The 12,781-nt window shown below is 37.2% G+C and overlaps 1 protein-coding gene across 2 annotated transcripts in view; it reads left to right on the forward strand.

Annotated features, from left to right (window-relative positions):
* Window positions 1-12,781, forward strand: part of LOC127575057 (zinc finger CCCH domain-containing protein 6) — a 33,122-nt gene that overhangs the window by 13,873 nt on the left and 6,468 nt on the right. For both annotated transcript variants that reach the window (XM_052024689.1, XM_052024690.1), the window contains exons 2-10: window positions 2,662-2,848; window positions 2,991-3,107; window positions 4,018-4,264; window positions 5,802-5,932; window positions 7,400-7,528; window positions 8,815-8,926; window positions 9,413-9,522; window positions 10,221-10,564; window positions 11,634-12,256. In XM_052024689.1, coding sequence (XP_051880649.1) covers window positions 2,662-2,848; window positions 2,991-3,107; window positions 4,018-4,264; window positions 5,802-5,932; window positions 7,400-7,528; window positions 8,815-8,926; window positions 9,413-9,522; window positions 10,221-10,564; window positions 11,634-12,256 — 2,000 coding nt within the window. The remainder of the gene's footprint in view (window positions 1-2,661; window positions 2,849-2,990; window positions 3,108-4,017; window positions 4,265-5,801; window positions 5,933-7,399; window positions 7,529-8,814; window positions 8,927-9,412; window positions 9,523-10,220; window positions 10,565-11,633; window positions 12,257-12,781) is intronic.

The following is a 12,781-nucleotide window of genomic DNA, read 5'->3' on the forward strand; positions in this document are numbered from 1 at the left end:
TTGACACATGAGCAGATGACGTGCTTCACGTTACAGAAAATCTTGATATGGACATTTCCCTAGGAATGCAACCACCCCTGTAACACAGGGTTCATCTGCACTTTGTTGGAAAATAGACTGGTTTGGGTGTGATTTGCTGGATTGGAAATATTACAGTTGGAATGTTGTCTGGTTCCATTGCCTATGCTGTATCCAGTGCAGTCAGCTAATTCTATAGATGACATGGAATGAATGGAATTGGCTGAAGACTGACATCTTTGATGTCGAGGGATCCAAAATGGGTTATCCGTTCACTACTTCTGGCTGAACATAGTTACAGCCATATCATTGACATCCACATACTGGGCTATTTGTTGTGGATGGGGATGTTCTTAGAGATCTGCCTCCTTCCATTGGCTGTTCAGTCATGAATAGTGGATTATAATTAGAGGTGGTAGGGTTGCAGAACTTCAGTCTGACCTGTTGGTTGAGGTTGCTTAGCTCTGTTGCATGCTACTTTTGCCATTTAGCAGGTATGTAGTTCTGTGTAGCACTTGAGATTGGCAACTCACTGTTAGGTATTCCTGATAATGCTCTTGGCATGGTCTTCTGCTGAGCATTATAAATGAGCACCTAATGATTAAAGTGAAAATTTAAGAGTAATGCTGGAGGTACTCTTGGAAGTTTAGCCTACAGGAGAAGTGTTCTTGTATAAATTACTGCTCTATTTTTGGATATTAATGCTTGAAAAATGATGAAAAATAGCTTCTTGTGGGATACTAAAGATAGCAGTATAGACTGGAGGGAACCTATTGCTTTTGATTCTAGCTTTTACAAGATAGAAATGTAAAAGGCCGAACTTATGGGCTTAAGCGCCTTTTTCCGTGCTGTACGATTCTAAAATTGGGGGATTAGGATTCTGCAGTCAACTGTGACAAAGGCAATGTAGAGTCATGACACCAAGAATCCTGATGGAAGGCTTGAAATGGTAGTCTTGGGGTATTCATCAGAAGAAATTGAATTAAACATGTTAATTTGAGTACAGATTTTACTTGGACTTTGGTAAATTGGCAATAAATTCCCTCGTAACTCACAGTTGAGCATTATTGTACCAAATTTGGATCACTAATTGTAACTGGGGTAGTAGAGAAATGCTGCTGTTATTTTCTACATCAGTGGGTAATTTGGATAGTCACAGTTTGAGCTTGGGATTTCTACAACCCTTGGCAACTGGTCTATTCCCACACCTTTCCCTGCTCTTGTGTCCATCTTGGTTAGCATTTGCTGTCAAGGCTTAATGAAGGGCTTCATCGTCAAGGAGACAGATGGCAGCAAGCAATTGTGAATTTCAAGGGCCAAGCTTTGATATCTCTGAGAAGCATGCTGGGGTAAGAGTGAGATAAATGCTGCAGACTTCAAATTCGGTGCAAGCTGTGAATCAGCAGCAGCAATGAAGTCGGTTAATTTAACCTTTGTGCACTCTTTTAGAGTAATGGGAAGTGTATTGCAGCTTGTGCTATTTACAAGATTAGTAGACTGTATTCATCATTGGATGCTGGCATTGGTCGCAGTTATTGCGTCTTTAGCCCTTGAAGTTGGCAGTGAGCTGTCAATGACACCTTGTAATGAAGGACTTGTGCAAATGCTGCTAGGTCACCAATTATAGGATTTTGTCCCAGTGACAATAAAGGAGTAGTGATTATGTGGGTAACTTTATACAGGATAGTTTGCAAATTGTTTAGATTCTGTGCAGAATCTGTAGCTTGTGTATTTGTTCTGTATACCAATTCTGGCTGTGACACAAGCACAAGGATATAGGGCAGAGTAGTGATGCTTATTAATTCTGTTTTTAAGAAGTACACTAAGTCTGCATTATCTGCTGACGCCACCCATGGATCTATACACTAAGGAATGTGGGTAACCTTGCAGCTGGAGTGGGGGGGGGGAGTGTAGTTGGGATCTGGAACATGGATATGTAAAAGCTGAAAGTGAAAAGAGATATCTGTGGAGGAATTGACAACTACATGCCATTGCAGCGTATCATTGCCAGCAACCTTTTTATTTTTGTTATCTGTGGGAAGTCCATGCCCCTATCCTTCGCCAATAACAGGTTTGTTTCTTCCGAGGAGAGTGAATTCAGGAATTCTCTGCCCAGAGAGAGGTGAAGGCCAAGATGATTAGAAGTATTTATGCTGGAGAGAGGTAAATACTTGAAGGATCAAGGAATTGAGGGTGATGACACACAAGAGGAGTTGAGACCAGCATAGGTCAATCATGATCGTATTGAATGGCAGGGCAAAGCTTGATGGGCCTTGTGCTAGCTTCTGCTGGGCATTTTTTCCTTGGTAATTTTTGGTTCTTGTCAGGTCTGCTATTTTTTGTTTTAGTGTATTTCTTTCATTGCAATTAACGTTTTGCCTCTAGGAATTAGTTTTGCACATTTAATTTCTGATTATTGCAAGTGATTAATTAAATTAGTCAACATGAAGCACAAGTTTGGTTTTGATTTTTTTTAATATAAAAATAGACCATTTTCTGTTTTTTTTTGGAAGAAGGTTTGACAAATGTTTTTAAAAAAGCCAACCTTAAAGTGACAAAACTACCCAGCTAAAACTTCCATGAGGAATGTGGAAACTGAATCATGGCGTGACTTTTTTATGCTGCCAATAATTGTTTCAACAGGGAGGATGGGGAACTTGAGGATGGGGAAATCGATGATGATGGACTTGAAGGAAATGAAGTAAAAAAAGAACCAAAAGAGAGTGAGAAAGAGGACAAGTCGTCCCATAGAAGGTCAAAGAAGAAGAGAAAACGAGAGAAAGAAAGGGAAAAGAAAAAAACAAAAAAGAGAAAGAAAGAGAAGCACAAGGTATTGCGAACAGATAATGTTTAGCTAGTGCCCTTGTGAACCTGTTCACTTGTATAATTTGATTATCATGGAAAAAAGTAAGTGTTCACACTTTTTGTATGTAGGGCCATATTATACTAAATGAACTTCAATTCCTTTACAGCGGCATTCTCCTTCCAGTGGTGATTCAGATTTCAGTTATGATTCTGATATTGATAATGAAAGGTCATACAAGAAAGGTCCTGTACCCTACAGGGAATATGATGCTCCTTTCCCTCCGGTAGGTAACCAAACATAGTTAAGGTGGTATTTCCAAAGTTCTATTTTTCTGTGAATCTAGTATATATAATTTACTGCAATACTTCTAATTTTTATCAAGTAGTTACTTCAACTATCTTGTTGTATGTAATCTCTGTAAAGTAGCCACAGCATAAGCTTGGAAATGTGCACTGAATTAATCAGCTGACCAGGAACTGCTCATAAATACAGTGAAGATTACACAATCCTTGTCTATTTCAGAGCAGAAATTTAAGTTTAAATCTGTATAAATTTAAGGAAACTTAAGTTTGTCTCGCACCTACTTGGATGATATGTTTAAACACTTCCCTCTGCCCACGCCTCTTTCCCACCTACTGTTTATCCCCACCACCATACTCTGTACCCTGATTTGCTGGCTTTTACTCCCTATTCTGGCACACTTGATTATTGTCCATAAATGTGGGAGAATGATATGTCATTGCACAGACACCTGTATTGATGAGGGTCTGACGCTATGCAATGGAAAATTTCCCCCTAGTTTCTTTTAATGACATCATTGGGTGCTCTTGCTGCTGTGCGGTACAGAACTCCAACCCAATTGCTTTGACAAATCAGTAAACAATATTTTCATAACGTTGTAATTATTGTCTTTTGCATATTCTATTTTCTGCATTCTGTCACAATTCAAGGTGAAGTTGATGAATTTAGTATTAAATGGTAATACGTACCATGATATAGTTTACTGTAAAAATTCACCTACTGTGGCTTTAATGGTAATATATGGAACATATTTAAAGAAAACTTCTAATGCTAAGAAATCTTAATTTGGTCTGAATTTCTGCTCCATTAATAAGATGTCCTGATGATTAAAAGTTAAGCTGGAATTGGTATAAAATTGTATTTGGACCTGACTAAACTATTTTTGGTTTTAGCATGCACAAGGACCTGGGAATTACATGAAATCCCCTGCACAGAAATCTTATAACAACAACAATGCTGATAACCGTGACTATGCTGATTATAGTGACTATAGTGAAGAGAAGTATGATACCTATGAAGATGAAGAGTGTGATGACTTTGCAAATGAACTGAAACAGTACAAGCAGGCAAAGGAAGCCTCAAATGTTATGGCTCCAAAAGGGTCATCAATGGGACAGATGCGAAAACCTGGAATGAAAGGTATCCAGATGGACCAGTTGTGTTTGTATTTTTTTTAAAGAAAATTATATCTTAGAAGTTAAATGCAGTGTTTGTAGAATTGTGTGTGCTGCATTTAAATTTAAGTGACCATTTCTGCATATGATTATTACAGTTATTTGCTTTATATAGTATGTTTCAACATGGTCTAATGACTCCAGGTACTTCACAGGAACAAAATTTTTCACTGAGCTACATAAGGAGTTAGGTGGTGAAATGTTTGGTCAGAAAGAGGTTTTGTTAGGAATCTTAAAGGGAAGGACAGCTGGAAAGGCAAAGGTTGATGGAAATACTTAAGACGCTAAGAGCCAAGAGCTGAAATGGCAATGAATAGTGGAAAGAAGAAAGTGATGAAAAGGTATGCAGACATCTTAAGATCTGATTGACGTTACAGATAGGAATGATAGAGACCACTGTAGGATATGACAACATGGGTCAACGTACAAAAAATGCTAGAGGGACTAAGCGGGTCAGGCAGCATCTATGGAGGGGAATGGACAATTGACATGTTGGACTGAAACCTACCTCTGGACTCAAAGATAGAAGTGAGATAGCCAGTATATCAAAAAAGGTGGTGGGAAGGGGTGGAGCAAGAGCTGGCAGGTGATGTGTGGATCCAAGTATAAGGGAGGGTGATAGGCAGATGGGGGAAGGGGAGAGTGGGAATGGTGCCAGAAGCTGTGTGATGATGGGTGGAAGTGACAAAGGGCTGAAGATGGTGGAATCTGATAGAAAAGGGTGGAGTGTGGAACAAAAGGAGGAAGGTGGGGAGAGCAGAGGGGAGTAGTAGGGTGGGGGAACCAGTGGGATGATTGTATGGGTGATTGGCAGATGGAGATGGTGGAGGAATGGAAAGAGACATGGTGATGGGGGCCAGACAGATCAGTAGTGGAAGAAAAGAGATGGGAGCAGTTACCAGAACTTGGAGAATTCAGTGTTCATGTTGTCAGGTTGTAGGCTACCAGGCAGAATATGAGGTGCTGTTCCTATAGAGGAAAATAGGGAACGAACGTGTACATACATAAGACTGCTGAATTTAATAAATTAGGAAGCTCATTCAAATCTGGGATGTACATAAGTCAGGTGCTTGTAACCCAGGGGTGGCCTATAAATTGTTTATTATTTTTTGTTCCTGTATTCCCAATTGATAGCTACTGATTTGGCTAATTTATTTGAATGTTCTTTTTTGACCCAGCGGACAGAAGAAACTTAGAAACTAATCTTGGATGAATTTTAACCAAGTAAAAAATATTCTGTACTATCCTGAAATAACTCCATGAATGGTCATCTTTATTCGATTATGAAACTGAAATATGCTGTCAGGCTTACTATTTTTCATTTCTTCCCTCGCCTCCATGAGATTCTACCCAGATCTCCAATAAGAAGGGAAGCTCGAGCCCGAAACTCCAGATCTAATGCAGGACTTTATCTGGCAAAAGCTTTTGTGATTTGTATTTCGAAATTAAAACCATTTAAAATAATAAACTGGAAAATTTAAGATATTGTGAAATTGTTGCAGGTATTATGCAGAAGGGTAGAGGTCGAGGAATTGGCCGTGGCCGTGCTATGCGAGGACAACCAAAACAGAAACGCAAAACTTGGGGACCTGGAAGAGGTTCTGATGGTGGTATGATGGATGGTTGTGATGAGGTAGAGGAATGAAAGCTAATCCTTCCTTGTTAGAACATACATTCTGTTCATGAACCTTGAAGTAAATTTAAGCTGCACTGTTCTAGACCTCCTGTTCAATTGTGGGTTCATCATACTGGTTGACATTCTGACAAATTTCTTTTTCTCTGCACTGCACTTTTAATCTTCATTACTGAAGTTAACGTGCAAGTTTAATGGCTTTCTCAAAGGAAAAAAAGTCAAAAATATGTTGATGAGGAATACAGATGCGTATTCTTTTTGTATCAATCATGCAGAAGGGGGTAGAAAGTTCAATTTATTGTCCAGAACTAAACTAATTGTCTTTTAAATATATAACTGTGGGAATAGATAACCACCAATATTGGCATTTATTGTTTGTATCTGCCTTCTGCAGCCACTGGATCTAGGGAACATTAAGGACCTTTACCTTTACCTTTAGATTTGATTGTATTATCTATGCTGCTTAATCTAATATGGCTTCTCAAAACACTCCAGCCATTGCATTAAAATGTTTGGCCTTGCAAGAGCTGATGATTCAATCTGCTAATTTTTGACTGTTAACACAAAACCTGTTGCAGATTATTTTCAAAAATTGAAGGCACCATTTTTTTCTAACTATGTCAGTGTTCACCTTTTTACAAGTTTTATTGTTGGATCATATGATGTGGTGCTGAATGGGAAAATTGAAGTTGCATTTTTCTTGTCTCTAGACCTATCCAATCCATCCCAAAACCTTCTGAATGTTTACTTCACCCTGCTTTGCAGGGTGTGCAATCCGCTGCTTTAAAAATAATTCTTAAGTTAATTGAATTCTATCAGCCATATCTCTGATCTTTTGAAATCTGTTGCTATCTTTTATTATCAACTCAATTACAAAAAAACTACTATAAGCTGTAAACGTTCACTTGAAGTATATTAAACACAGCACTTGCCCTTGGAACAAAGCCTGGGGATCACAACTGTACATCATCCTTTATTCTGACTAAACCACCATTCACTGCTGCTCTCTACATTCTATTCCTTGGTTATGTCATTTACCCATGTAACACTGTCTGTTTTAATTGAATGGGCTTTAATTTTGCTAGCAAATGCATTATGTAATACACTGTCAAACACTTTTTGAAAATCAGTTTCACTACCCTTGTTTACTTCAAAATGTTTGTCATATTAGTTAAATGTATTCTTGATTTTGGTTTATCTGCCCATTCTTTTCCAAGTGTTAAGTAAAATTGTCCCAGATTGTGCTTTAAGACAAAACATTTATACCGAATAGTCTTTTACGTGAATGTTTTTAATAGTAACAACTCTGCAATTCTTTGATTTTGTTTTTGGTAAACATTTAGTAACTTAATTTATTACAGGTTTTGAGACTTGTAATTAGCCCAGATGTTGATGACTTTGCCTTAGAAGTAATAAAAAGTAAAGAGAAGGAAAAAATTGTTTGAAGCAGCTTTGCTGATCTTGCAGGACGGTTATGGAGGTGCAAATTTTGCCCGAAAAAAGAAGAAAAGTCAAGATTTTTCATACCATGGCACAGGTGAAAAGAACAGGAAAGGAGGCATATGCAAATATTTTCTGGAGGGCCGCTGTACAAGGGTATGTTTCTCATCATAAAGTTTCTAGATGTTCTTAATTGTAGATGGCTTTGGTTAGATGAGATTAAAAGCCTGGAGGAACTTCATTCTCTTCCTTGACTTTACCCAGTTGACATTGTAAAGGTAGATTGTGGATAGTCTTGGTCATTAAATTTTGGACATTTTTAAACTTTGTTCATAACAGAATTCCAACATCATTGTGAATAGAAATGTAATTTAAAACATCCAACGAACATGAATGGCTGTACGATTAACAATATAGCTTGCTGAATTAATAGCGTGAATTTCAATATCCCCCAAATGTTGAAAATTCCAAACTATCATCTTTATAGTTTAAATGAAGTAAGGAATTTTGTACAATGTAACAAGGGGAATGATGTCCATTGTGGTTTTTGTAAACTAAAACTTCATCATGTTGGATGAGTTCAGCCCTGTGCTATCTCTCAGCAGCAGTTATAAATAATTAAGTGACAAAGTTTCTGGAGTGGGTAAAACTGGATTTTAGAAATATAGTTCAGTAGATTACACACTTCCTGGTTAATTTATGCAGTGCTTTTTATGTATATAACATTGACTTCATTTCAGAAGAACTGGCTGTTAAGTGCTTTGGAAGGGGCATGATCTCTCATGAACCCATGTCATACTTTTCAATATGTGGAATTTTTTATAGCGGAGGAGCAATTTAAAGGCTCTTGATAATGGCATTCCCTTATTAAAGAGAAGGGCTCCCTGATCTGTTTTCAGCATGATCTCATTCTAATATTGAAATTTTACACAATTCTACAAGTTTTGTCAAAATAAAGTAGTGATCACACAACAACACAACTGGCAGAGAGTAGAGCAGAACCCTGGGGAGTGGGGGGACAGTGATCATGATTTCCTGATGATAGATGGGATGGGAGCATCCATCTTTAATGGCATGGCCTGTGGATTTTGACCGTCAACTGATGTAATGACACAGTTGGAAAGCCCTATTATAGAAGATGCAAAAGTTTTTGTGTCTTGTAAGTTATGTATAATTTAAGTTTATGTAATTTATCTTTGTAATGTACTGTGCTGCTGCTGCAAAAAGCTAATTTTCATGGCATTTATACCATGGGTATGTATGTCCATGACAGTGAACTCGAACAAGATGGGTTGAGAATGATAATTTTACGGTTAGAATAGTCGTTGCCTCAAATTTTGCACTCATCGTTCAAGCTTGTTATTTTTCAAATTGTGTCAAATCTGCAAACTTTTTGCAATAATTTCCAACCATGATTTATGTATTTTTGACTTTATAAACAGGGGGACCAATGCAGATATAGCCATGATGTAGCCATTCAAAAGAAGAAAGATATCTGCAAATTCTACCTTAATGGATTTTGTACCAAAGGAGACAACTGCATTTTCATGCATGATATCCTTTTATCTTTGGGTTGAATAAAACATCTTACATTTTTGTGATTTTTTTTCTCTCTTAAATTCCTGTTCTTATTTAAATAACGGATTTAACTAACCTAATAGAATAAATGTAGTTAAATGTCTGTGCTGAAACTGAATGAAGAAATATATCAATTACCATATTCCACGTGCTTCACGTTTTATTTGTGTGTTTTTCTATACCTCTCCATTCCATTTTGGAAATTGAAGATATGTTGGCTCTGAAATCCAGTTTCTCAGCAAATGTAATTGTATTTGGAATCGTCTAGACAAATGAAATACTTAAGATTTTTCTTTACAACTGTATACTTTCAAGATGTAATAACGTATTTGTGTAAACTTATTTTGTGATATTGCTTATTTTGGTTTTTATTCTTAGGCAAATTTACCTTTCAAGTTCAAAAAATTCTAATTTTCTTGAGTTCTAACTATCATTTATGTTCCTTAATGTATTTTAATGTACGTGAATATCCATGTAAGTTCTACCATACAGGAGCAAAGTGCTATCAAGGTGATAACTGCAAGTTCTCACATGCTCCACTTACTGAAGAAACTAGGGAACTGTTAGACAAGGTTTGTGTGTCAATTAATGTATCTGATTTAAAAACACAATGCATCACAAATTCCCCTTTCAGTAGCTATTATGGGCAAATGCACAATTTGATATGCTATTCAGTGGTAAAGAGTAGGATGATCTCAATTTCACTTAACTGATCTTAATCAGAATAGTAATAGCAATACTAAAGCTAGTTTCAAAACAGTTTCTATTTCTTTTGCTGTCCATTTTCTCTGGTACATGAGTGATTTTCTAGAATGATTGAGTATTAGATCAACTATATTGCTTCTGTATTTGAACTATCAAACTGATTAAACACAAAACAGGATAGAAAAGAGTGGGGTGGAAAGAATCATTCTGTATTCCTGAAGAAACAAGTTTCAACTAAAATTAAGATTAAATTTGAGTTGCTGGTTCAGTTGCAATAATACCTTAACTTGATCTTGGACAAGTTGAAAGCTAATTCATTGACTGTTCCTAGGGAATGGCCATTTTATGTTTCCCTGATTTGTTCATTACATATCCAGGAACAAATGATAGTAGTATTCTAATTTTCTGTTGCTGGTACAATAATTAATTTCAAGGGATATTTTTTCTAACCTAGATGAAGAATGTCGATAAACTTAACAATGTTAGAAATGTATGCTTGCTTTTGTAAATCTTGCAATGTTTTAAACCCATGCTTGCATGACTAATGTTCATTCCATTGTGTCAGGTGCTAAACAATGAAAATGTAAATTACGATGACAACAAAGACCACAGCAATACCAATGACTTTGATAATTATGAATATGATTATGACTACGTATATCATGAAGATGATGATAAACTTGAAATAGAAGAGCTTAGGAAACAAGGCATAAGTCCTCTCCCAAAACCACCACCCGGTGTTGGTTTATTACCAACTCCTCCACAGCCACCAAACTTTCCTGGTCAAATGCCAATGGGTCCACCTAACAACCAGCCACAACCCCCCTCTTCACCAGGGAGAAAGATCCCCTCCATCTTTGATATTGTTGTACAACCAACGGATGTCTTTGCTCACAAAATGGGACTGAGGTATGTTGATTTTAATGTGTGTACGGTTGAAATAAAAGCCAGTGATTGGATACATGAGTTTACATCATTCAATGCAAATTGAGTTTAGAATATGCTAATGTGTTCTGCAAATATACTCTTATTTGGATAGTTCTTGGTGAGCTATACAAAACTTTACAGTTTTTTCATTTGTTTACACTTATTTGCATGAGTTAAAAATATCCTCATTCCAGTAGTCAACGTATGCATGTTATCCAGCTTATTGCCAAGATTTGGTGCATTTATGCTGGAACTAGTTTTGGTACAAAAAAGGATTTTGGAACAAAGTGGCAGGGAGCCCTGGAAGAACATGTATCACTCTCCATGTTATTTTGGAGTATATTGGAGCTAATTCTATTTTTACATGATGCAGTATCAAAGTTGTTTCTCTCAACTACTTTGTTGGAACTTTTTTTAAAATTATCAACCAATGCCTTACCGAGAAAATGCTCTCTATATTCTATTAATGACCGACATCACCAGATCTTATTCCATAAAATCTATCAAATGTGCAATGTACAACTGATTAAAAAGACACTAGGGATCAGAATTTTAATTTAATCTTAATAGGAGCAGTGCCGTCATTGCTGATTAAATTGTTAGTTGAACAATTTGATATGATCAGTTTTGGATATGATTTGACTTTTTTCCTTGTAAATTTCTTGTTTTCCCACTTAAAGTTCTAAAACTAAGGAATCAAACAACTTGACTAACCCAGTTTGCATTTATTTTAGAACTGCAGCAAAATGAATTTCTTTATTTGGGTCTGAACTTCTGATTATGTACTAATCACTATCAGTAAATTTCTTAAGTGGGGTAGTGCTTGGAAGACTAGGCTATCCCTGAGAGAGCTGAAACAAAATTTTTACAAAATAAATTTATGATGCAATTGTTATAAATTTAATTGACATTTACAAGAATGAAATTGTAAGAAAATAGTCTGTGTTGGTGGAAATGGGTGGTAACGAGGACATTCAGCAGTATTTTAAATTGTCATTACTATTTGCTTCTGAGAAAAATACTTTCTAATTGTTCAATCATTTTCTTATAGGCCCCAGTTTTATAACAGCACATCACCCCCACACGCTCCATTTGATGAAGACCAACCACCTCCCTCTCAGATGTATGGATCAGGTCCAGGTCCTGATCAAAACATGATGCCTCCAGGACCCAATGGGCCTCCAGACTCTCCAGGTGGTTTTGGTCCTCCTTGCCCTGCAGCTCCACATAATATGTCAGTTCCACAAGGTATGCCTGGGCCCATCGTACCACCAAATTTACCTGGACAGCCAGTTTTACAGGACCAAGCTGAAGCACCAGTCCCTCCAGGACATCCAGGTTTGCCTCCCCCACCAGGATTTCCAGGTCCACCGATAAATCAAAGACCAAATGGAGCTCCAGGTCAGATGGGATTTCAGGGACCTATGATGAACATGCCCATGGAGCATCAGGTACCACCACCATCACAAAGTCAGACTCACCCACAGTTTCCGTCTGATGGATCTCAGCAAATGCAGCAAGAAGTTGCGTACCAGCAGGACATGGCATACCAACAAGATATGGCATACCAGCAAGACATCCCATACCAGCAAATCCAAAATCCAGTGGACTTCTATAGCTCTTACTATTCGCAGCAAGCAGTGCATAATTTAGAGCAAGAAAACCACATGGGAGGTATGGCATAATTTGTTTCTTAATTGAAGATTTGAAGGTGCTATGTAAAGCCTTTTTTCAGATAATGTTGGGATAGCAAAATCCATATTTTTGTTTAATTTGCCTTCGACTAAATACAGGGATTCCATTACAGTTGGAACAAAGTTTCCCACTGGAATAGTTGCTCTAGCAAAAGTTTCAAACAACTAGAATTTAATGTGATTCATTTTTGTTTGAAACTGCTGTGTCGTGAGGAGAAAAGGAATGAAAGGTAATGCTGAGAGGGTTAATGGTGAGAGCAAGTTCAGGTGGAGCATGAACAAGGATGTTGTTGCTGAGTAGTCTGTTTTTCTGCTATATAATCTTTGCAATTTGATACAGCATCTTCCCACAAGGCTGAAAGGTTTAAGCTGATTTTGTTTGTTCCTAATTCAGCATTGTGAGGGTGTCCTATGCCACTGTATTGAAGAAGTGATCCTGGTTTTGAATTATGTTCCTTCACTGCCTTGTAACTAAGTATGTAGGCAAGCAATTTAACTATTAATC

The sequence above is a fragment of the Pristis pectinata genome, chromosome 10 (assembly GCF_009764475.1).
Source record: "Pristis pectinata isolate sPriPec2 chromosome 10, sPriPec2.1.pri, whole genome shotgun sequence".
NCBI lineage: Eukaryota > Metazoa > Chordata > Chondrichthyes > Rhinopristiformes > Pristidae > Pristis > Pristis pectinata.